The sequence below is a fragment of the Rhea americana genome, unplaced genomic scaffold (assembly GCF_003343005.1).
Source record: "Rhea americana isolate MKP2758 unplaced genomic scaffold, rheAme1 scaffold_7, whole genome shotgun sequence".
NCBI classification, from domain to species: domain Eukaryota; kingdom Metazoa; phylum Chordata; class Aves; order Rheiformes; family Rheidae; genus Rhea; species Rhea americana.
Window position 1 is genome coordinate 11,251,330 of NW_028186867.1, and position 22,956 is coordinate 11,274,285.

A 22,956-nucleotide genomic window follows, 5' to 3' on the forward strand; every position below is an offset into this window, starting at 1 on the left:
TCCAATAAAATATAATCTTCAGACTCTGAATTAAGGTATGTTACGCAGTTAGTTGCTTTAATGTGTATACAATGTATCCTGCTGGACAGCAAAAAGAAATTCCARATTTAATGCAAAATCACAAATCTTTGTAAATCAGTCTAGTGAAATGGCTGCTAATCAACACATAACAGTCTTTCTAGAAAACAATAAACAGCAAATATATAACAGATTAAAAATGACTATTTAATGACATTTTAAGAAGGCAATTTTGATCATTCTGAGTTCAAGCTGTCCTGTATGTTCAGCTGTATTCTCTAAAAATCCAAATTCTATTCATACTGTCTCTCTTCCCCTTGAGCAGGCCATAATTTTTTCTGAGTAGTAAGGAGAGAGGAGATCTGGGACGAATAATATGGAATTAAGATACAAACTGTTTTGGCTTACCATAAATGATATGTCCTAGCAGTGAAGTAAACAAGGCTGGGGAATATTCTTCTGAGGAAAGTGAGGAAAGCTGCATTATTTAAGACATTAATAACTGGACTGAACAAAACATTTACAATCATACAATGGTAGTTTCGATGACATAATTGTTTTTTTTTTTCTCTCTTTTTTTCCTTTTGAAGATTTTACTACGATCATTGGTTGAGATCTTGGTAGAGTTATTTCCACTAGAGGAGTTCTTGTATTTCCTTTGTGAATAAAATGTCAAGTGTTAAAAATAGATACCTTRTATTTCTGTTGAGACATCTTTATTTTTGCCAAAGTAACACTCCCCCTCTGGATGGTTGGTGTTTTATTTTTAGGAGGCTCAAGACTCTTTGAGCTTGAAGTGGAGTGAGGATTGAATTATGAGAAAGTAAAATGTTGATGCTCTTCAGGTTCCCTTGAACTGTACAGAAAYAGGATAAGGAGAGAGCTTTTCACATCTTGTTCTGACAGCCTTTTGCATTGTAGTAAGAACAGGCTGGAATCAGTCAGGCAGTGTCCACCCAATCTCTTGTGTTCAAAGCTGTAAAATAATCAAGCATTGGCTTCTATCCAGTGTATCTCCAAGTGTGTTCAGGGTTGAGAGCAAGACAAACAAAAAATTACCCCTCTGTCAGTAGTAACCTCCAGAAGCCTCTGCTGCAATTTCTCTGCTGAAAGTGCTTATTGCCATATTGGTCCTTGGGGGAGCGTAAATGCTGGGCTAAATTCTGCTCTGATTTTCACCAGTGTGCCTCCAGAGCCGTTATGAAGTACTGCGRAGTTTGCATGGATTTAAAAACTCACAAGGAGGATTGGCCTACTGGCTTCTTTTTCCTGTCTACATGTAACTAGGTTTTTAGATCTTTATGTATTTAACAAAGCAAATCTTGTTTGCTTGAGGACCTTTCAGAAGAACAAACAAGTCTTATARGTTATATTCCTTTTTACTTTCACGTGGCTACGGATGTCTGGGCAATACCCTCCAAGTAGAACAATTGCAGCATTGAAGGGAACAATTCAGAAAACACTTCCTCGTGGTTAGGTTGATATATAAAGAAAAATGTTAAAGGGCACTCACTTAAGAGATTATCTGCAGTCTTARTGATAGTATTATGATGGTGCCAAAACACCCTGAATGAAACCAGGTCCTTTCTTCCTTGGAGCTTTTCAAACACAGCAGCAGAAACAGACTCTCTCCAAGGAGTCTGTAATCTCAACACACTTTCTAAAGACTTTTTAGTTCTAAAACTTCAGAATTTTCCTTGGTCTGCTCATCTTTTATTTTTTTTTCCCACCCTGTTTACAGGGCTTCGCGTAACAAGTCTGAGAAGAAGAGACGCGATCAGTTTAATGTTCTCATTAAAGAGCTCAGCTCCATGCTTCCAGGCAACACCCGCAAAATGGACAAAACTACAGTGCTGGAAAAAGTCATTGGCTTCCTGCAGAAACACAATGGTAAATTTACCGCAGTTCTTCATGCAATAAGCCAGTGTTAGTACAATATCCTGTTCCTTCAGTGACCACCAGAATGGCTCAAGGGGTCTAAAAGTACTGCTGCAAGGTATTCGTTTCTGTCTCATAACTTCTAATGAGAAAATAAGCAGGCACTGAGCTGCCCAAATCCATCTCCTCAGCAGCTCTTTAGCTGAGAACAACCCTCAACCTGCCAGAGAAGGGGGCGAATGTTGGGAGTGAAGGGAAGGTAGGGCAGCACTGCCCTGCAGCGTGCCTGGTGAAGAGGGATGCTTTGAACAGRGATTTGGGGATCTGGACCAGAGAGGAGACTTCTTTCCCTGGAATTCTGCAATATTCCCATTGCATGGGCACTTGATGTGCTTGTTCTATCCAGTTTGCACAAGCAAAAGGTCTGTCACATCTGCACAGCATGCAGGTGCAGTTGTAAAGTTTGAGCTTGGAAGGCCAGGAGCTTATTTTTAAAACACACTTAGTAGTGACTGCTAAATATTTTTAAAATATGCCCTCACCATAGTAGCGATTTCTGACCCGACCGTTGTAGTCTGGTTGGTCTAGTATCCAGCAGGTGAGAGAAGRGTGAGCAGCAGGCTCCTTGACACATGGACTTCAGCCAACAGCTTGAAAAAAAAATACAATTTAAGTGCTTCTCCCTTATAAATCATCTGGGGCTGGTTTAAAATGGGGGCTTCTTGTTCTGCTCCTGTGCGAAAGAGGCCAAGGGCTTCAGGGAGAGCCCGTGGGGAACATCCCTGTTTCCACAAGGCAGAATGGGTGCTGGCGAGCTAAAGCACCCTGTCTCCTGGCTCACCTTCATTCGTTTCGCAGTCTCCCACCCACGCTCCCTGGGGAGCTCTGGGCGAAGTGGAAAAGAGCGTAAAAACTCTTCCATCATGACACCCAACGTAATGGAGTCGCAAGCGTCAAACTTACAGAGGRAATAATTATAGTGATTCTGTTGTTAGAGTGAAGTTTCTCTTGAAATGAATTTTTACCAGAGACAAGATGATTTCATATGGGAAGGAATGACTAGGACATCTGAAAGTTTGATAATTGTATATACCTATTAAAAAGTGACAGTAATAATATATCTATTTTTTTAGCTGCCCAAGGCAGAGTAAAGGAGAATGTGACTATGCTCAGTTATAAATCCAAGCAAGGAGCGCTCACATGGGATTTGAGTAAGTGTAGACAAGAGTAGCTGATAGCCCAAATAATTTACTCAAAAAGGCACTTCATTTCTAGAAGAATAATTAAGTAAAAGACACCACAAATTGTTATAAAGCAATTGGGTCAAACTGTGACCATTTTTGTGCACTTGCTAAAAAAAAAAGCAAATGACATCTATTTTTAAACTAGATTAGTAGCCACACAGTATAATACATAGAAGCACAGTTTAAAATGTTGATTATTTTCAGAGTAGTTTGGATCAGGTTCATCTTTCTCTTGCAATTACTGGGCTAAATCAAGTTTTTAGTTATAACAGAGGAGCAGATCAATTTTCAGATTCTCTGTTTCATACACAGTCTCTTTCTTTGTAATCCATGGAATCTGCCACATATCAAGTAATTCTTCTAGCAGTTACGTTTTGCATATAGCATCTTTTCCATGCAATCGATCTGCTGAAAGTATCCTATATTCTGAGACTACATAATAGAAATCTGGTCTCTCTTTTTCCTTAGTTTGCTTTTGAAAGCTCCATATCAAACCGTCCTGGCTTTGGAGAGCCCCTGTGCCATCAGCRACAACCCCCAGCAGTGCAGAAAGCAAGCTGCGTAAGCTGTTAGAAGCAAACAGCAGCATCTCCACTAATAAAGCTTGAATAGAGGCTTTGATTTATTTCTAGGAGACAATATGCACAGGCACTGTTATAAATTTACTGCCTTTAATATCATTTAGCCATTTTCATTTCTCTGGCCAGTTTTCCAATGTGCTCGGCGTGGGGAGCACTGGGTATTACATGCTCTGTACGTGTTAATCAATCAGATTAATTAGCAGGTGGTGCTGAAAGGAAAGGACATGCTGCACTCAGCATCCCACTCAGTGCAGCGCTGGAATTCAAGAGCGCTTTTAGAGGAGCAGAGCAAACAGCAAGCCGAACCCGCACAAGTCTCTCCACATCATAAAATTTGTTCCCCMTAACACTGACTGACAAGTTTAGTAATGCGTTACTTGGGTAAAGCTAACATGAGTCACTGTTATTTGGAGCAAACAGCTTACCCAAGTGCACCCGGCTAGCCTTCGTTTGGCTCCGGGTTTCGCCGCGGTTTTTTAGCCCAGCGCACCTGCACGCCTCCAGGGAAAGCTGGCAGGGAGCTTGTGCCCGCAGGCTGCTGCAGGCCCTCCTGGGCCAAGCAGCGGGGCAAAACGCCGCGAGCATGTCTCGCAGTGGGGTGGTCGTCGCAGGCTCGGAGCGTAGGGGACCGCCCTGCAGGCAGGATTTGGGGATGGGACACTGGTGCTCTGCTCCCTCTCCCCCTCTGCCCCGCTCTCTGGAGCTGGCAGCAGGCACGGGAGAGGGAGGCGGCAGCTCCAGCGTCAGGCTGCTGAAGCACTCATGTTTTGCTTGTGTGCTGGGGGACAGACAAAAGCCCGCGCCGCTGGGGACCACAGCCCTGCGGGGCTCCTCCAAAGGGGTTCTCCTGCTGCTCCTCTGCTCTCCTGGCGCAGAGGCATGGGCTGAAGTCAACTCTTTGGCATCCCAATTTTGAAAATTCAGTAAATTGTAACCACCTCTTTGACGTGTGCTTATCCTTGCCTTGATTTTCATTTCATGCACTTATCTTTTGATCAATACTCATTTCAATAAGGCTGATTGAAGTCAATGGCTATGTGAATGCAAGCTCCCACTGTAGCCAGTTCCAGTCGAGCTGAGTAAAGCTCAAGGARAACATTTCAGGATCGGGCCCCATTTAAATATTTGTTGTACTTTCACTCTGTATGCAAATCTCCTGCTTGAAAATCACATTTTATGAATATAGAGATGATTTCTATCCTTTCACAGCAATTCATGTATAGTCTTGCAAGATACAAGTTTCTTTGAATTTAAAACATGCACTGTTCTGTTTGTCTAGAAGTCTCGGCACAGACAGAGATTTCTGAAATTCAGCAGGATTGGAAGCCTTCATTCCTCAGCAATGAAGAATTCACCCAGCTGATGTTGGAGGTGAACATGCCTATATGTTTTTTGCTAATTATGTCAAATGGATGCGGAAATGCCCATACTTCTAGAATAAAACGTTGTCTGCCATCCCAAAATAGGAGGTTTCAGCTATTCCCATATTTGACCATTGAGCAGAGCTGCCTCTGGAGCCAGGGACTASAGTCCCACATATTCATTTTCGTTCTTGGAGGGGCAGTACCAATGCATGGTGCTGCCACAGCCAGGGACAGTGCACGAAGACTTCCAAAAAATGCAAGCCACAAGAGGTATTCACAGTTTACATTTTATTAGTATAAACAGAGGTGAGCAAAAGGGAAAGCAGCGTTTTTTCCTCCTGTTCTTGGGGATGCATTATTATTACCTAATATCTATGCAAAAGTAGTACCTAAAAAACTACAGTGTCAGGTCCCCTTAGTGCTAGGTGCTGTATAAGCAGATAAAAACTGACAGCTCCTGTTGGTTTGATACAGTTAATACTTCTACTATAACAACTTTCAAGGCTCTCATCAAACATATTTTTATTGTAACAGGGAGTATAGTTATTTTGCAATGATAGTTTTTAAATTATCTTTAAATTATACCATGGGCACTTTTAACGCTAGCTGGGATTTGAAGGGAGGTGACTCAATGGCGTTTATGCAGGGTTGAGATGAAATGCAAACGAGCTGCTGAAATGCATTTTTCTCTTAGCTTAGTAGAGCCCTCTTTAGCCATGATCTCCCCCAGCACCGAGCACGCAGAGGCTACACGGCTCTGCCGCGTCCCTTAAGAGCAGCCTTTCCCTCTTTTGGGGCGCGGGAGCGCCGTCTCCGTCATGGTTGCCGCACGTAGCACGAGCGTGGCGCGGGATTCGGGCTCTGGCTGTGGGCAGGGGATGCTGCCGGCAGGAGCAGCCACCCCGGAGCAGCGCTCAGCACCACGAGGGTGGTGCGGAGTGGCAGCGCCTTCCCGGCGCTCCGGGACTCTCTGATCTCTAATCCCTCTGCCATTTCCATTCGTTGCGATTAGTTTTCTCCTGGTTTGGGGTAAAAAGGCTTCATGTTCACATTGAACTGACAACTGCAGATTCTCATTTCAGCGTGTAGGAATTTAACATACGTAACTCCTTCAGCTTGCATTAAAATATTTCCCTCAGATTGCAACAAATTGGCAGATGTCTTGACTGGCTGTTGATTTTGCTTGTTTGCCATACAACTTTAGATGAAAACAATTGCTTTTAGTTTCCTAGTTTATAAATAAACTGCTTGCTACTTTGATTTTCCATGCCCTTCCAGCTAACCCTGGGTGTTGGGATGTCTTGTTGAGCCAGCTGTTTGTTGTTCTTTTTTGCCTTTCCTCTAATCATGTTTCATTAACATTCGGACAAGTCTGCTTAAAATGTTCCCTGTTCTGTTATGGAAAAATGGTAAGGGATTTCTTTTAAGCACTGGTTCAAAAGAATCAAAGTATATTTGACTGCAGTAATGCATTGGCTTTCCTAAAAACGACCTTTTCTCATACCATAAAAAGACTGTCAGCAAATTGCATAAGAGCTGGTATTAGGATCTCTGTGTCCACTTACTATTGTTGCAATAGTGAAATCTCTGATGGGGGATATGCCATCTTAATATTAGAAGAGCTAGTTGTGAGTAAATAAAAATAGAATTATGTATGCATACATTAACTTGATTTTACCACAAAATTCTGATGTGAGTCACTTTATTTCATATCCAATGCAAATTATACAAAGACTTGATTTAAAAAAAAAAAAACCCTCACCATAGTAACGTGTACAATCCAGCTGCCTTGTAAAACCACTGCTCTCTTCTATGGATTAACAGCTATCATGTTTTTTAGAAAACAGCTTGAATGTACTGTACTAAAGAAAAACATATTCTCCGCACTTAGCTTAACAAAATCAAACTAGCTATTGCAGCTGGAGGGTTTTCAGAGATGCTAAACACACACTCTTCTACCAGTGTATAAGTTATTGACCTGCTTTTCAAAGGATTGTAGCACCAGCAGATTCCCATTGACTTAAATAATTGTGGGTGCTCAGCATTCTCTGGAAGGAGGAACATATGTTTGTGTCGTTATTCAAGGCTTTGTGTTTTCCTTTTTTTAAAAAAAAAAAAAGAAAAAACAATTAGCATTTTCCAGTACTCTCTGAATCCTTCTCTTTATTGAAGGCAGCAAGGGGGAAGGATGTTTTGCAGCTCACAGGAGCAACTGCTATCCTGGCTTGGAGGGATGCCGGGATCTGCAGTGAGCTGTTGTAGCTCCGTGTCACCCTAATCAGGCTGTTTGCAATTCACCTGTCTTTTGCACAAGTATTTCCTCCAGCGTATCCTCCAACTTGGTTCTGACTCATTCGTGTCTGCAGTCTTTGCACTGGTCAAATACTGCAGTCAACATCAACTCCGGATCACCAATAAACTGACAAAAAGGACTCAAGCCTGCTGCACTCAAAAGGCATTGGAAGTTCACCAGTGACGTCTTAATTTCAGTGGGAAGGATTTAATGTAGTCCCTGAGCACCTGGTGTAGACTCTTAATTATTTGGGGGGTTCTACTCAGAGTAGATGAAATCTAGCTTTAAAGCTGGAAATCTAGCTAGATTTAACTTTGAGCAAGATTTAACTCAAAACTTTGCAGCTCAGGATGAGGAGGAAACTAATTTTGAAGGCAACATTGCTGCTCTGCAGAGGACAGCACTGACAGCTGGTACTGCCCTTCAGTCCCAGGAGTGAAAGGGCTTACTGCAAGGTGGGACAGAAGTGAGACAGAAACTCTGCAGAAGGGTGAATTTCTCCTTGAATGAGTAATCTAAAACCATGACCTTTAAAATAAATCACTCAATTAAAACTCAGACTAAGGATTATTTGTTCATTTGCATTGCTTTTACTTACATGAAAGCCCAGCTATATACAATGTTACATTAATACAAGCTGAGATTTATGGGTTTTGCAGAGAACTACCATTTTGAGATAGGACTGCATCCTTTCATCATCTTTTGATATTTACACAGAGCTCAAATGTTCATTTTAATAACTTCCAAGGGATCCAGTCTTAGTCATTTTGCATTATTAAAATGTGTGATTAATTTAAAAACTGAGACATGAAATGTTCCTGTGAGCCCTTTGTTGCTTCAGTAGTAGGTTTTACTACACTACAAAGAGTGTTGTAAAAGTTAAATCAGACTGTAAAATCAGAGAATTACTGTTCTGCGACTTGAGATAACATTCCTACAACCTGATGACAATATAGTGCTGAGGTAGAATGGTTTTGATCAACATACAGTGAGACGTGCTGTTTACACCCTTCATCCCTATTAAAGCACTCCCCACTTGTATATTTTCCCTAGGCACTAGATGGCTTCATTATAGCAGTAACCACAGGCGGAAGCATCATCTACGTGTCTGACAGCATTACACCTCTTCTAGGGCATTTACCGGTGAGTAATTCTGGCATAAGCTTTTCTGCTACAACGGCATCTGGTCACTGTCTAAATCGTGGTGGTCATAGGATCAGGCCCCGTATTTTTAGAGCCAACGAGAAGAGGGTGGAGGGGATGTTTTCCTGAAAACGTGGGGATTTATGCTGGTCGTTGCTGTTGATCAGCTCTGTTCTCTGTGAGCGTGATTCATACACTTCAGGATTTTGTTGCTATGAGGCATTTCGGCAAAGCTCTGCAGGAATACTCTGACCGGGGAAGGACGAGGTGACCTGGCTACTCTTTTCCATCTCTGATTTCTAAGCTAGTGGGGAACAGCCCCAGAGCTCCTGGCAGCCTGTCAAGGAGCTCACTAAGGGCCTTATCCTGCTCCTGCTGCTATAAAGGAGAAAATCCCAGTTGAAGCCAGAGGAGTGGGATTGCACCCTGAATTAACTGGTGGTAGCTGCTGAGCTTGTTAGGGCTGCTCCTTGCAGCTATACTCATTTCCCAAGGCAAATGCACTCCACTCCTGGSTGGCAGTGCTGGAGCTGGTGCTTCATGCTCTAGTTTCAGACAGCTTATTTACCCGTGGGCTGCTGCAGCTTGCTCTTGGAGATGCTCCTGTGTGCCGCTGGTTGGGCTGCGGGAGCAGTGGAGCTTTGAACCCTACTCCTGATGCTAAGGCTGCTCTAGGAGAAATGTTATAATAATTAAAGATTAATTCTCACTTTCGATTTTAGTAGCTTGGTCTCAAATAAATACATACCCAGGAGAAAAAAATAGCTGCCAAATCATTAGTGTACCTCCCCTCCGCACTCCATGTACTTAGGAAAATTACAATTATTTTTCCCTTGCTTATGTTTTCATTAAATATGTGTTATGTTTTCCACTAAGCCAAATATATTTCACGCACACTACGTTGCTGTAGTATGAACAAAAAATATTTTCTTCTGAGGTTTAAAGGACTTGATGAAAGGCAGCAGCTCCCGGTAAAAGCAAGAATATTGCTATGCAACAGTAGATTGAGCTAAATCTATCCATTTCAGTTTTCTTTAATCCTTAACAGCTGAAAAACTCGATAGTTGACTGTTTCCTGACATTTACATTTATTGCAAAGGCAGAGAGAGCCCTGTCCTGCAATCTGTGGGGCCTTCATACATTTACTGATTTCCATGGAGTCTCTTTGACTTTCACAGTTTGGGGGAGTTTATTGCTATCTTTTCCAAATACTTAGTGGAAACTATAGATCTGCTGCTGGAAAGAGTCACTTTTCAGAACAGTCACATAAACACATATTTCAATCCCCGCCCCTAAAATCTCAAGCCCTGTCTGAACATAGATAGATTCAGGCTCCTAAGTCCTGAGTTGGCCCATTGGAGATTAAATTTGTTTTACTCTCCCAAAGTCATGCTTTATATTATAATCTTGCATGGTACCCGGTCCAAAATGAGGACAAGGATGATCGTTATTCTTCATTTGCATTGAAGTAACACTGCAAATAGCAGCCCAAGCCAGGGACCAGCTTGCCAAGGCCCAGATGCAGCAGAGGAAGTTCCCACAGATGTTTCTCAGGACTGATGAAGTGACTGTGGTTAAAAGTTGCCCCGTCCACCCACCCTTGCAGAGAGATTGCGTGCATCCTGCAACTGAGTGAGCAATAAAGGCTGCTCTCTCCCTGAGATGTGCAAATCGGTATGGCCATGCTGTAGGTCCAACTGAGCAGTTAGGCAGCATACCGGGCATTTTAGTCCCATGCTGTTCTTTCTGTATGTCTTTTTAATTTTTAAATTTGATAGGAGTGCTATCTAAAAAATCTATGTGGCTTACTTTCTTTACTTCCAGGGCTATTTGTAATTTAATTTTAGTCACTGCTTGAGGGACAAAATGCCAATTCTTTCTCTTTTGTGGCTGCAGGAAAAAAATGCTCAGCAAATCTGCTGCTTTGAGCATTGAGTAGGAACCATAACCGGGCAGAATGCGAAGCCAGGGCTCTGAGGGCCCCTATCGAGAAATCTAATGTCCTTTTTTCTTCATTAAAATCATGAAAGACCTTGGTGCTGGGGCCAAATGTATCTAATTCTTTTTAAAACAGCTTTGCTTGCAGTAAGTTCCATGAAACTTTTCAAAACCTCCATTGTAATTCTAAATTATCTGTTCTTACAAGATTCAGAGGCCACTCCTAGGACTGGTTGATGTAAAGAGAGCTTGATCCCATGCTGTAAGACTAAACATTAGTCAAGTTCCTCCCGTAAATCTCGACACAACTTGTAGGGTTGTCCAATCAAATGTTACGTTATATCTCCAAAACTATGCAGGTCTCTGGAGGAGGACCCTCCATGTCCCTTCTTACCTGCTCCATGCAGGGAAACAGGAAAACACAAGATAACAGAGTAACTATTTCCCATCTGCAGGAGAAGACAGATTTCTTGTGGATGTTGCTCCCACAGGCTCAAGCAGGAGCAACTTACCAGCTGGTGGGCAAGAGGCACAAAATCATGCTCCTCTCACTGTTCCTGGAGATATTTCCCTCTCACCCAGCTTTAGTCCTGTTGCCGTGGTGTCCCGGCTCAGAGCCAGCCCCCATGAGGTCCTCAGCGGCCAGTGGCAGGGAGGTCCTGGGCGTGTGGAGCTTCCCGTGGGAGGGCTCATTCTCCTTCTGGGCTCCTGACGGATTTCAGACAGCTGCACTGCTGCATTAGATGCTTTAGCAAAATGTTAAGCTGGGCAAATCCAGGACCTAGCACAAGTTTTGTATGCCATATTATAGGGAAGCAATAGACATGGCTGCAGCATGKACAGATTCATACTGTAATATCCAGGGCCGAATCCCAGAACACAACAGCAGAGCTGTCTTGGTTTTTGGATGTGTGAAAGAAGCCTGTCTCATCTACGTCCCTCTGCCTTCCCACTCTTGTAGTGACTCTGTTAATTGGTTGCCCTGCTTCTCTTCCCTGCGATAAGGAATTATTCATCATCTTTCCTCTACCTTCCTCCTCCCAAAAGAGCAGTGAAAAGGTGAGGAAAGAGCTCCACATTGGAGTGCAGCTGTTTTGTTCAAGCTGCACAGATATTTGAGCTATGCACCAAACCATCAGAGAACTAGGGGCAGATTTGCTGTGCGCTGTTTTTAGGACTGACCGTCATTCATTTAGGCAAAGGTGTTTCTTTTCCTGTCACAGCTATCAGAGATAAATACTCAGAAGTTTCTGTTAACGGGCAAGATCCACAGTGTTAAAGGTGCAGAGTAGATTCAAAGCTTAGCAGCATAAATATGCATTAATGTAGTTCATCTAACCACTCTGCTCACAGGCACTGTAATTTATCTCTTACCCGCTTTGCCTGCCTCGTTCAGCAATGCTTTTTGTGGCTGTGCCTGCCAGTGGGGCAGAACCAGCCCCTGCTGAGCAATTAGGATAATTAGACAAAGTTGCAAACCATTCCCCTGCAACTGGTGCATCTTTGTCTCTGGTGACCAGATGTTGTCCCTCTCCACTTGCCACCCTTTTGTCATGGCCCTGGTTGTCTGTTTTTTGGATCGGGTGCAGAGTTAGCTCTGAGGAGCTTGCTTGACTTTTCCTGCAACTCCAGTGAGACTGTGGAGTATTTGCTGCCTGTTCTATATTTGGACTGTTGATGTATTCATGACTGATATATTGATTCAAGAATATTGATTTATTCTTGATCTGTGCAAGATCAAGAAATTCTGTTCTGTGTGCTGTTCTACAGGTGGGGCTAACTCCTGCAGGAGGCAAGAGTATAAATCTACTGTTCTGTTCACATTCATAAATCTAATTGTTTTGTTCATACCTGTTAAAAACAAAAGTGGTAATCCCCAACAGAAAAGATTAAATAGATTAAATTCTAGATATGGTACATGACAGAATTAAAAAAAAATATAAATGCCAGGACCTCTACGTTGATGAAATCAGTTAATAGATAGTGTTCATGCAAGCAGGGGGGGGGCAGGTTACTCTGAGGAAGGTGCATAGAAAAAGAGTCTCTTGCAATGCCTACCATAAACATAGTTGTTGGCCTCAATAATTAAATAATCTTAATTAGAAAAGATGCTGCAGACTTAATAATATGTTTTGAATCTGAACTTGGCCAATATGGAAAGCAAAAGTTGACACATCCCCAGGCTGCTGGCTAAGCAGCACTGAGTTTCAGGAGCTGTGATAGCTCACATACGTGAGGGTAAGGATGCAGCCTACCACAAGTAGGTCCTTCCAGTCCTTCTACAACTGTTGACGAGTGTATTGGAGATTAATTAACCCTCATGATACTTATGCAAAACTGGTGGATATACTTTTCGTTATCTAGTGTTTCCAGGTAGAAAAGGGATGAGAAGGAAAAATTACTTTCCCAAGGTCTCACCATTAGCCTCAAACAGGACTTGTCACCGCAGCTTCCCATCAGGTGCTCACTCCTGGAGATTTTTCTATCTCTGTATTTCTTCATATACCTAAAATTACATGAACAATGTAATGCATTTTATATGAATATAAACATTATACATATATACATGTATATGTATAACTGAATCCTATGCAGTATCAATAGGATGAATACTAATAAGGTACATACTAAATAAGTCACCAAAATAGTTTTCAAATATTCTCAGCAAAAGGATTATTCAAGTAATGAGCTCAAACTGTAAATAAAAACAGTTTAACAATCTAAAGCAATAATTTAAGAAAAGTATATAATCTGTAGCACTATCATTTTCAAAGTCGATTTGATGCACTGCAATACCTGAAGTATAAATTCCACACAGAACAGCAGGCGTGTGTGGAAAGCAGAGCAAAATCTTCAGTAAATACATAAATAAATGATGATGATTAATAACTTGCCAGTCTCATACAGGGCTAACACATTTTCAACATGAAATACAGCCTGATAGCAGCTGCTCTGACAACACATGAAGCTGTGTCAGTGTGCTGGTTCAGCCTGAGGTAGTCTCAAGCGAGACGAAYGTAAGTTAAAGCTGTGAGAGGGTTACTTTACCTTAGGACTTCCTTTCAGATGCTTTTCTAGCTTCAGGTTTGTCACCACAGCTGAATGCAGTGAGAGCTGCCCCTTGGCAACCTGGTGACGCGCTCTTGACTTCTCCATGGCGGGCCAGTAACCCCTTTGGCACAAACTGATACCCTCTTTCCACACCCAGATCTCGGGATCGGTCGCGCAGATCCTGCGCAGGTCTCAGCAGGGTTTCACCTCCCTGCCAGCTGCCGGGGAGGCTGCAGATGCTCTGAGGCCTTCAGCGTTGAGTCCAGGGCTGGCCAAGGGGCTGGCAGTGGTGGCACAGTGAAGTCCTGGTCCCAGGAGACAGTCACTGCTGCGAAGCGATGGCCAGACCACCTTGGCTCCCACCTCCCTGGCGCGATCCGCCGGTGGCCGTAGAGGGAGGGCAACGGCTGCCGCCGCCAGGGCCGATGGCCAGGGACGTGTCCCGTTCTCCAGCTCTCCCGCAGGTCCTCTGCTCCAGCTGTGCAGCCATGCCCAGCGCGCCCGGCGGTCCGAGGCACGGCGTAGGAGCACCATTCAAGCTCGTGCTGAGAACGGGGCCGCCGAGAAGGGCCCGCGCAGCTCACCCGTGAGCTGGCCCTTCTTCTGGGGGGCTTTGCCGGGAGCGCCCCCAGGCTTCGCAGCTGCCCTGCCACGTGTCCCTGCCCGGTCCCCCGCTGAAGCGGTGGCAGCCGTGGGCTCCGTGGGCCGACGGGGAAGGCGCACACCGCGCGGCAGGGCACGTGTGCCGCTGCGCTTCCGTTTTTCTCCAGACTTCTTTTCTTTTGCAGTGCGATGTCTTGGATCAGAACTTGTTAAATTTCCTCCCGGAACAAGAACATTCAGAGATTTATAAGATGTTGTCTTCTTGTGTGCTTATGACAGATCCTGCCTCATCGGATTACCTAAAAAGTGAGTTGTATTTTATCATTCCCAATAAATGAAAAAGCATAGGCAGGATAGGAATTTTCTCTCCGAAAGAGTTTTTATGTAACGTTCAATGTAAACTTTAAGTTCGTAGCGTTTTAAAAAGATCTTGCCACCTGGAATGACCTTTGGTACTACTTGAAAATGAAACTCCTCGCGTTTATTTTATCAGGCTATGACTGCTTGCAGTTATGTTAATTATTAAACATTGTATCTTTTGAGACAGCTAAGGAAAATAGGTTAGCCAATGGAAACTGGGAGTTCGCCTGAGACAAATCACATCTTAATTGATATTTCAGCTTATTGAAGTAAGATACTGTTTGGAGRTATGCTAATGTTACGTACCTTTGTTTTGCATTATAGTTGAAAAATATCTGTAAAATTATCACAATTCTTTTTCTAATTGAATTTTGTTTTTCTTAAAAATCCTTTCCTTTGCCTCATCCAGAAAACACACGATAATGTAAGATGTACAGCTGCTTAATCTACTGTAGATACCAAACCTGCAGCTGACAGCTAATGTGCCAAAGTTAATTTAATAGATATTTTTGAGGTAATTAGGCACACTTTTCCAGCATGAGATATAGAACAGCTATGAATCATGAAAAGCCTAAACAGAAAAAAGCTATAAATCCATTTCTCTACTTCAATACAACAATGTTATGCCAGTGAAACTCCTAATGAAGAAGATGGTGTAAGAGAACGGTGAGTTAATTGCAAAATGTGTTAAGTTAGCTATATCCAGACCTGTGCATAGTGCTGAACATCCTGGATCTCTGCAAGGCATTTTCTTATAGATRCGCTGATCCTGCAATTTATAGTACATTGATGTAAAGGAATCTGAGTAGTAACAAGCTGCTCTCGTGCTGCCGATTGCAAGATTGGGGTTGAAAGGCACCATTCATTGTGTTTAGTTTAAATAGTATATTTATTTCTTCTTCTTCTTCTTTTAACAATCCAGCTGACAATGAACTAGAGTTTTATTGTCATCTTCTGAGAGGAAGTTTGAACCCAAAGGAATTTCCAACATATGAATACATAAAATTTGTAGGAAATTTTCGGTCTTACAGCAATGGTAAGCTTTAATTGTTGTATAAATGTTACTTTAGCTATGCAAAATAAAATATAAGTATGGTTCCATAGAACAAGACAGGCTGTTAACTGAAAGGACTATATCTAACATTATGGGATGAATCTCATTTCACACAGATCTAGCTATGGATTTCCAAAAGCTCCATAATTACCTATGAAGTCTGAAATTGTGTTAGTTCACTTATAAATTGTAATCCTGGATTCTGGGTAACTTTGTGTATAAAGAAGTGTTTGGAGGAGGGTTTGTTTGTGCTCACCAATACCTGGTGCTAAGACCGTGCCTATCAGCTAAATAATAAGATTGCTGACTTATCGACTGACTATGTAAAATATGAGCTCAGGCCTGCTCCAGAACTGGTAATCTGAAGCACCTGCCTTTTCACCTTTCTCCAGGGAGCTCTGGGGAAATGCTGTAGTGCCACGTAACTGAGTGCCTGCATCCAACACACCACGCTGCCATGACGTGTCACCTTCCACTGGCATCGAAGTAGCTGAGGACACTTAGACCCTCCTCAGGCTCAAACTCTGCCATTTTACATTCCCCACCAGATATTCACGTAAAAAGCAGAGAGATATAATCAGTGTAGTCATGAACAATGCAGAGTCATTCTAAGGAAACCATCTTTCAAGGGGTGAAGAGCAGATTTTTACCTTAAGTGTTCCCTAATAAACAGATTGTTGCATGGCTGTTAGTGTCAGAAATTAAATATTCTTTTATCCCTTTCCCTTCTCCTACTCGTCCAAGTTTGCCTCGGTTACTTGCCTGATTGAACTCCAGAGTGGCATTTCAAAAGTGGCTGGTATTGTTCCAAATAGGTCATCCTCAGCAAAAATTCCCCATCGTGCTTTCCAAAAACCGCACACCACACTGCGAAAAAATGTCCCTGTCCCCATTTAACTTTCTGGTCTTGATCCACATGACTAGAATAGAAACATATGTGCAGTATGGAGATACGCATTTCTTGTTTGGTGCCATACGATTTGAGGCTTTATTTGTATAAAAATGTAACTGCCTTTATGCTTTCTAGTTTGAATGAAGTGAGATGTGGCTGCGTAGCAGACGTACACAGCAAGCTGTGCTGTTTTCTAAAGCAGAAACCGAATTTCAGGTGCTGACTCATAAGGATATATTTCTATCAGGGGATTTTTTGATCCATTTCCTTCAAGGACTTTCAATCATTTTTTTTAATGTGACCTTACAATTGCCCTCTTACCTCTTAGGATTTCATAACCTAGCATTTTTATCAGTTATTTCTCTGAAGAAATGTAAAACTTACATCTTCACCCTGTTACCTGGAAATCTTCCCTAGCTTAATGCTTATAAACTTAGATGGGAATGTATGGATTTCAGGAGACACCAAATCAGCTTCTAAAGGCTCCAGTTTGTAGCTTTCAAAATAAGACATGCGCTTTCTGCTTTATCTTTTTTTTCCTTTTTTTGTACCACTTTTTTCCTAAATCTTTCACTTTATTTTGTCTCCTTCTGTTTCTTCTCACCTGCGCCATAGCCTCCCCCGGCGCCCAGCGGGGAGGGTTGCCCTTGCCTTTCTGAGCGAAGCTGGTGAAGGACAGAGCTGGGCGGCGGGTGGCAGGGGAGATGCGTGCCAAAGCCTCCCAGGGCAGCGCTTTTCCGACGTGCCCAGGATCCACTGGCCCCAAATCGTGCGCTTCGGAGGTGCTGGTGGAGGGAAAAGACTGAGCTAAAGATAAGAAAAGAGTTTGTAGAGCACGCTGTGGAGGGAGAAAGAGAGAAATTGCAAATTAAGCTTAATTAGCAGGAGCTGTTCCTTATGAATGTATTCAGGAATGCTTTTCCCTGTAGCTTTTTGCAGCAGTGGAAGTGAGAGCGTGTTTTTACACATGGGAGACGGATACAGGATGTTCTTCTCTAAACACAAATCTCCAGCATCCTTTCAGCTGCCGGATGCCAAGTTCTACCTTTGTTTTTAATGATTCGTTTCGCGTTTTCCGGGTCCGCTCCGACTGCATCCTCCTACCACGTTAACACGAGGCGCTCCGTGGCTGCAGAGGCCGTTTTACCCTTGCACAGGCTGCATCCCGTCAGAATACTTAACTACTCCGTTCTCATTAATGTAGCGTCGCCGCAGCGACAGCCCTAGCAGTCTTTCCCCTTTCCTTCTCCCTCAGCCTCTGCTAACGTTTTGAAAATTTGCCAGCTCCGCTTTGGCCCTCTTTGACAGAAATGCCGCTAGTTTTACYCTGCTTCCGCGCACCCTTTTTCTGCGAGGGAAGGGGCTCATGCTCGCTGGGGTCCAAGCGGCCTTGCCTCTCTCCCTGCCTCGCGCCTTCCCCCTTCGCCGCACTGTGGCTTTACAGCGGCGAAGTTCGTGCGCGGATGGGTTTGAACGGATTAAGCTGAAGGACTTAGAAAGCCAGTTAGTTAGGGGCTTAGCCGCTCTCCCTAATTTTACTGGGAGCTGCAGGGCTAATCCCCCCGCTCGCTCCCAGCCCCGTCGAGGCAGCGCAGCCCCGAGAGCCGCCTGGGAGCCGGCCGGGCGGCGGGCCCCGGCCGAGGGGGCGCGTGGCCCTGACCGCTGCCGGGGGCCGGCCTGCACGGGACCCACGCCGAGCCCCGCGGGCGCTCTGCCCCCGAGGAGGAGGAGGAGGAGGAGGGGCGCGAGGGCACCGTCCCCCGCCCCATGAGGGAGGGAGACGGTGCAGGCAGGGAGAGGCGGGCGTGAGCCCCCTCGCCGCTGAAATCGCCCTGATGTGCGTTCAGCCAGGCCACGCACACCAGAGAGGTGATCTTCCGTCSAGGAGGGTTGTATAACCGTCATTAACGGGGCTCCGGAGAGGAAAGCAGGGCAGTAACGGGAGGYGAAGGCTCGGCAGTCCCTTGAGAGGAGGGGACATGGCCAGCGGGTCGCTCGGAAGAGGACGGTCGCGTTCCCTCTCTGCTCCCAGATGCGAAATGCCCACTTGCTCCCCAAGGCAGGATTTTATTTTTATTTCACTTCTTGCAAACAGGARGATCTTCCAACGTATTTCTGCATTTCTGGGTCTCAGTGCTTCAGTCTCCGCTCGGTTAATTAAAGCCTTTCCCGTCATCCGGATTTTCGCACGAGCGCTGCGTGTACTCAAGCGGCCGACGGAGCAGCGTGCCGTCGCGGCAGCTGCTGACCAGCAGGGACGGAGCCCTGTCAGCGTCACCAGAGAGCCGCGCAGTGGCCCCCGTCCGGTCTTGCCTGGGGGCTGAGGGGGAAGGCGAGTGAGCAAAGACAACCCCCTCGGAAAAATTCAAGGAAATATTTAGCTCCCAATAAAATACGCGAGATGAAGAGAGAGAATMAATTATTTTACGAAGCAGCTTAATAAGAAAAGATAAGGCAAGCTGGATTTATCCCTCCTCTAAAAATTGTTTGTGGGTTTGTACGCAGAAAAATCTCTCACAATTATATAAACAAATATTGGCTTGGGTACCATATTTTGGAGGTGACGTATTTGCTTAAAAAAAAATCCCAAAAGGGGCAAAGTTAGGGTGCTGCCTTTCAAAGTGTTCATCGAAAGAAGAAAGGAACACCAGCATCTCTAAAGTGGCAGCTCTGTCCTTCCATCCAAAACACCTGAAGGGCTCCCCTTAAAAGAGGAGACATATGTTATGTGAAAAGAGGGCCTGATCAAATAATATAATTAAGTAGTATAGCGGAATTTAAAATTGTGTATCTTACGTTCCCAATTTTATRGAAACTTGAGAAGTATCTAGTTACTGGATGCTAATAATAGCAGATGCTCTACTGTTAGCCAATATATGTCTCAGAGATAAGAATAACCATCAAGGAAATTATTACGCTAGGGAGAAAAAAATTCTCTTTACTCCTAGAACAATTAATTCAAACTGAATTCCCTTTTAAAGGAAATAAACAGATTTATATGGAAGATATATTGATCTTGAGCATGTAGATGCATATGCATACATAAGCATATGTATAAACATCTGCTAACAAGAATAACCCAAACAGAAATAAATGTTTTGCTCAAAACCAGCGGTCGCCTGCTACTATTTGCTATTAACGATATAGTAGAAGCTGCAGCTTGCGATTTGCATCTTTTCTGCTGGGCTCTCTACAGGCATTTATGCAAAAAGTCACCATTCTTACCCTAAATAATTTACATAGAACTTATAKCAACACAGGATGAGGGGAGAAACAGGAGGAGGAAAGAGGAGGGAGTAGATCAAAATAAACAAATAAGACACCAATAGAGACCAGTTTTTTGTCCAAGGCTATTGAGCATAGCCTTGCCTGCCATTAGCATTTTAGATTCCTTCATTTTAGATGCATTAATTACTGAATATTCTGTTCATCTATGTTCTGAATTTATTTATAAGAAACAATCCTGTCTTTATTCTTGGCTGTTTGGCTGATGTTTTTTTGAAATTGCTATTCTGTTTGTTTAAGAGTTGCTAAAATTAGTGCTTTAAACTTTAACATCTACTGACAAAACAGGAAGGAGAGATTTCATCTTTCAAGTGGCATAAATGAGAGATTTGGTGTTACAAAAAGAATACATTTTAAGCATCCTAAGTTAAAATGACTGAGCAATTGACTGTTGTACTATTATTAAACGAATAATGCGGCATCTGGGGTTTTTTAAACATGTTTTCATTCATTTCATGTGGCATGATTTGTGTCCCCAAAGATAAAAATCTCTGTTGCTCTGGTAGTTAAAGGCTTTGGTTCATTATAGTTTACTTATWCTTAACATCTTAGCCAAAATGTTCCTGGTCTTCCTTTTTCTTAAACCCTGTATTTATGCAAATTGATTTCTTTCTATCTTCTTGTATTATGCTTGCAGGTAATTTAATACTTCTACTGCAAAAGAATTATGTTGTATCTCTAGAAGCAGACGTGATAAGCAGCCACAAAAGCTGTTAAAACTCGTGCCGAGGAGCATCAGCTAACTAATATATATGAAACAACTGTTTCACCTTTTTGATCATGTCTTTAGCTTTATCACATAACCTCGTAATTTCCTATTAAGGATTTTTTTGCCTAGATCTTTTAAGTGTGAAATGCRCATTACCTCATTTACCTGACCCACCTGTTTGTAGTCAGCTTAACATTTTCCTCAGAGGCCTTCTAAGCACTCCCARACCTGGACTGGACTTATGAAAGTTAATATCATCATAGGTCTAGACCATGCTATATTTTACATCAGAGTATTTTTCTGTGATGCTCTCAGAAAGCTCAGTACTGAATTTTGCTACTTTAAGCTGCTGTGTGTTTTTTCTYTCCACGGGATTTTTAGAATTAAAGAATACAATTCTTCAGAAGGCTTGTTCACAAGATTATGCTAAGAATATTCTTTTAATATACACAATTATCCCTTTCTTTGATAATGGCTTAAAAAGTCTTGGTAAAAAATGTTGAAGTTTACTGAACTGAGAAGAGTAAAACAGACCTTGTAGAAAGAACCATCAAAAGCTCAAAATACTGATAAAATAATTCAGAAAACAAAATAGTTCAGAAACAAATGTAGAGGTTTTGCTCCTTTCAGCTACAGTATCTGTTATTTCCAGGCTGAGAGGTACGTTTCCAGTCGGTAGTTACCTACCTGCACKCTCAAGGCTATTTTTTGGCTTTTAATGCCTTGGACCTTGCCAAAAGCATTTGAGCGTGGTGACGGCAGAGTACCTGTTTGCAGGCTGGGGGACTGTCAGCCAGGCTGCCTCTGTCTCACCTCCCCAGGCTTCTTCACTCACTGCCGCTAAGTTTGACATTCCTTGTGACGAAATGCCAAATCTGCTAAATAGCTGTGTTACATGACAATTACTGCTCTGTCAGTATTGCATTTACCACTTGGAAATAAAATCCTATTTTGTAAAAGCAACATTAAGGGATGTATTCTGCTCTTTTCTGCAAATACAWCTCTTTTCAGACTCAAGGTTGTTTACATCAACCAGCTTAAGTAAAAAGGCCATCCACTCTCTTCAGTGCATCTCACTTCCCGTTCTGTATTTCTTCTGCAACTGATGTCATTTGCAAGCTCATGCTTTCGGTAACTAGGTTAAATTATCATACCTGTACTTCAGAGGCTGAATGTGCTTATCTCACTTTTATTTCTTAGAGCTCAGCCTGCAAACATTTGCTTCTGAACTTGGCTATTACAGAGAGCAACTGTTCCATTGACTTAAAAACGTGACTACAGTATTAGGTAGTAGGTATGGAAGTAACTTTTTACAGTGACCTTAATTTGAGTGTATAGCTTTACCATTAATTTTTAAACAGGACTGACTACCAAAATCAATTGACTTATGCTAAATAGTATCAGAACAGAGCAAATAATTCTTTACTCAGGATTCTCCTCTTTCCTGTAGCTTCTACCTCTTTCCCCTCTTTTTCCACGTCTTGTGTTAATAATCCCATAGAAGYCGTCTCATAGGCACATAACCCCAGGAGCAGAATATCAAATACATATTCTTAGGAGGCCTCCAGAGCAAGTGTGCTTTGTTTGTGAAAGGAGGAGAWTTTTGCCCATATTTTTTATCTTAGTATCCTGTAAGCCATGCCCTCAAGACTCAACTACAGGAGAGGGCTGTAATCTCTGCAGATGTTCACATCTGCCTTGCTTTCTTAGACGTGGAATCTTTCTTCCCCTTTTTGGTGCCATATTCTTGCATACATAGTGGTCTAAACCCGTTCTCCTCAGAGTACTTACTTTTCTGTCTTGTACCRCCTTATCCTTATTATTAGCTTTATATTGTTATGCTAAGGCTTTGTAACAGGATGAACTGGGCTCCAAAAGCACATGTGATAACTAGTTGAAACTTCCATCTGTGCAATTGAGACTGGGGAGCTAAAGCCTAGTGCAGAAGCATCCCAGGATAAAACTGTTAGTGAACTCCTCCCCAGACATATACAAAACTCTTGATTTTCATGGGAATGGACAGGCTTATTCCTGTTGTGTTCTGTGGAGAAGAAACAAGTTGTAGAAAGCTTGATAAAGTTGGGTTATAGGGGACTAACAGTAAGGAAAGACTGTTTCATATTAGGGTTATTCCACATTAGCATCACATTAACACTGGCAACCTCCAGCTGCTAGATGGGACTCTCTCTACCCTCACAGGGATAGTGACTTGGGCAGGACAAGAGTCCAGTGGGGCAAGCCCAGCACCCACTGCAGCTTCATGCACAGTTTCCTTCACTCCCGTGGGAGAGGCACTGTGATCTCTAAGCAGAMCAAATTTGGATGAAGAATTTGCATTATGTCGCCATAACATGGGATGGTGGGCTAAGCTAAGGCAACATGATCGTTTGGTGATACATCACTAAGTTAGGAGGCCCTGGAGGCCCCTCAGAGCAACACAAAGGCCATGCAGTCATGAAAAATACACGTAACAAACATGTACAAATTCCGTAGCCATGTCACATCTGGCTTTTCTTTTAGTCCAGGGTTTTAAGAGACAGAAG

General features: G+C 43.0%; 1 protein-coding gene across 1 annotated transcript in view; it reads left to right on the forward strand.

Annotated features, from left to right (window-relative positions):
- NPAS2 (neuronal PAS domain protein 2) overlaps positions 1-22,956 on the forward strand; it is a 103,649-nt gene that overhangs the window by 55,279 nt on the left and 25,414 nt on the right. The window contains exons 3-7 of the mRNA XM_085321609.1: positions 1,760-1,908; positions 5,001-5,092; positions 8,432-8,521; positions 14,299-14,419; positions 15,396-15,509. Coding sequence (XP_085177735.1) covers positions 1,760-1,908; positions 5,001-5,092; positions 8,432-8,521; positions 14,299-14,419; positions 15,396-15,509 — 566 coding nt within the window. The remainder of the gene's footprint in view (positions 1-1,759; positions 1,909-5,000; positions 5,093-8,431; positions 8,522-14,298; positions 14,420-15,395; positions 15,510-22,956) is intronic.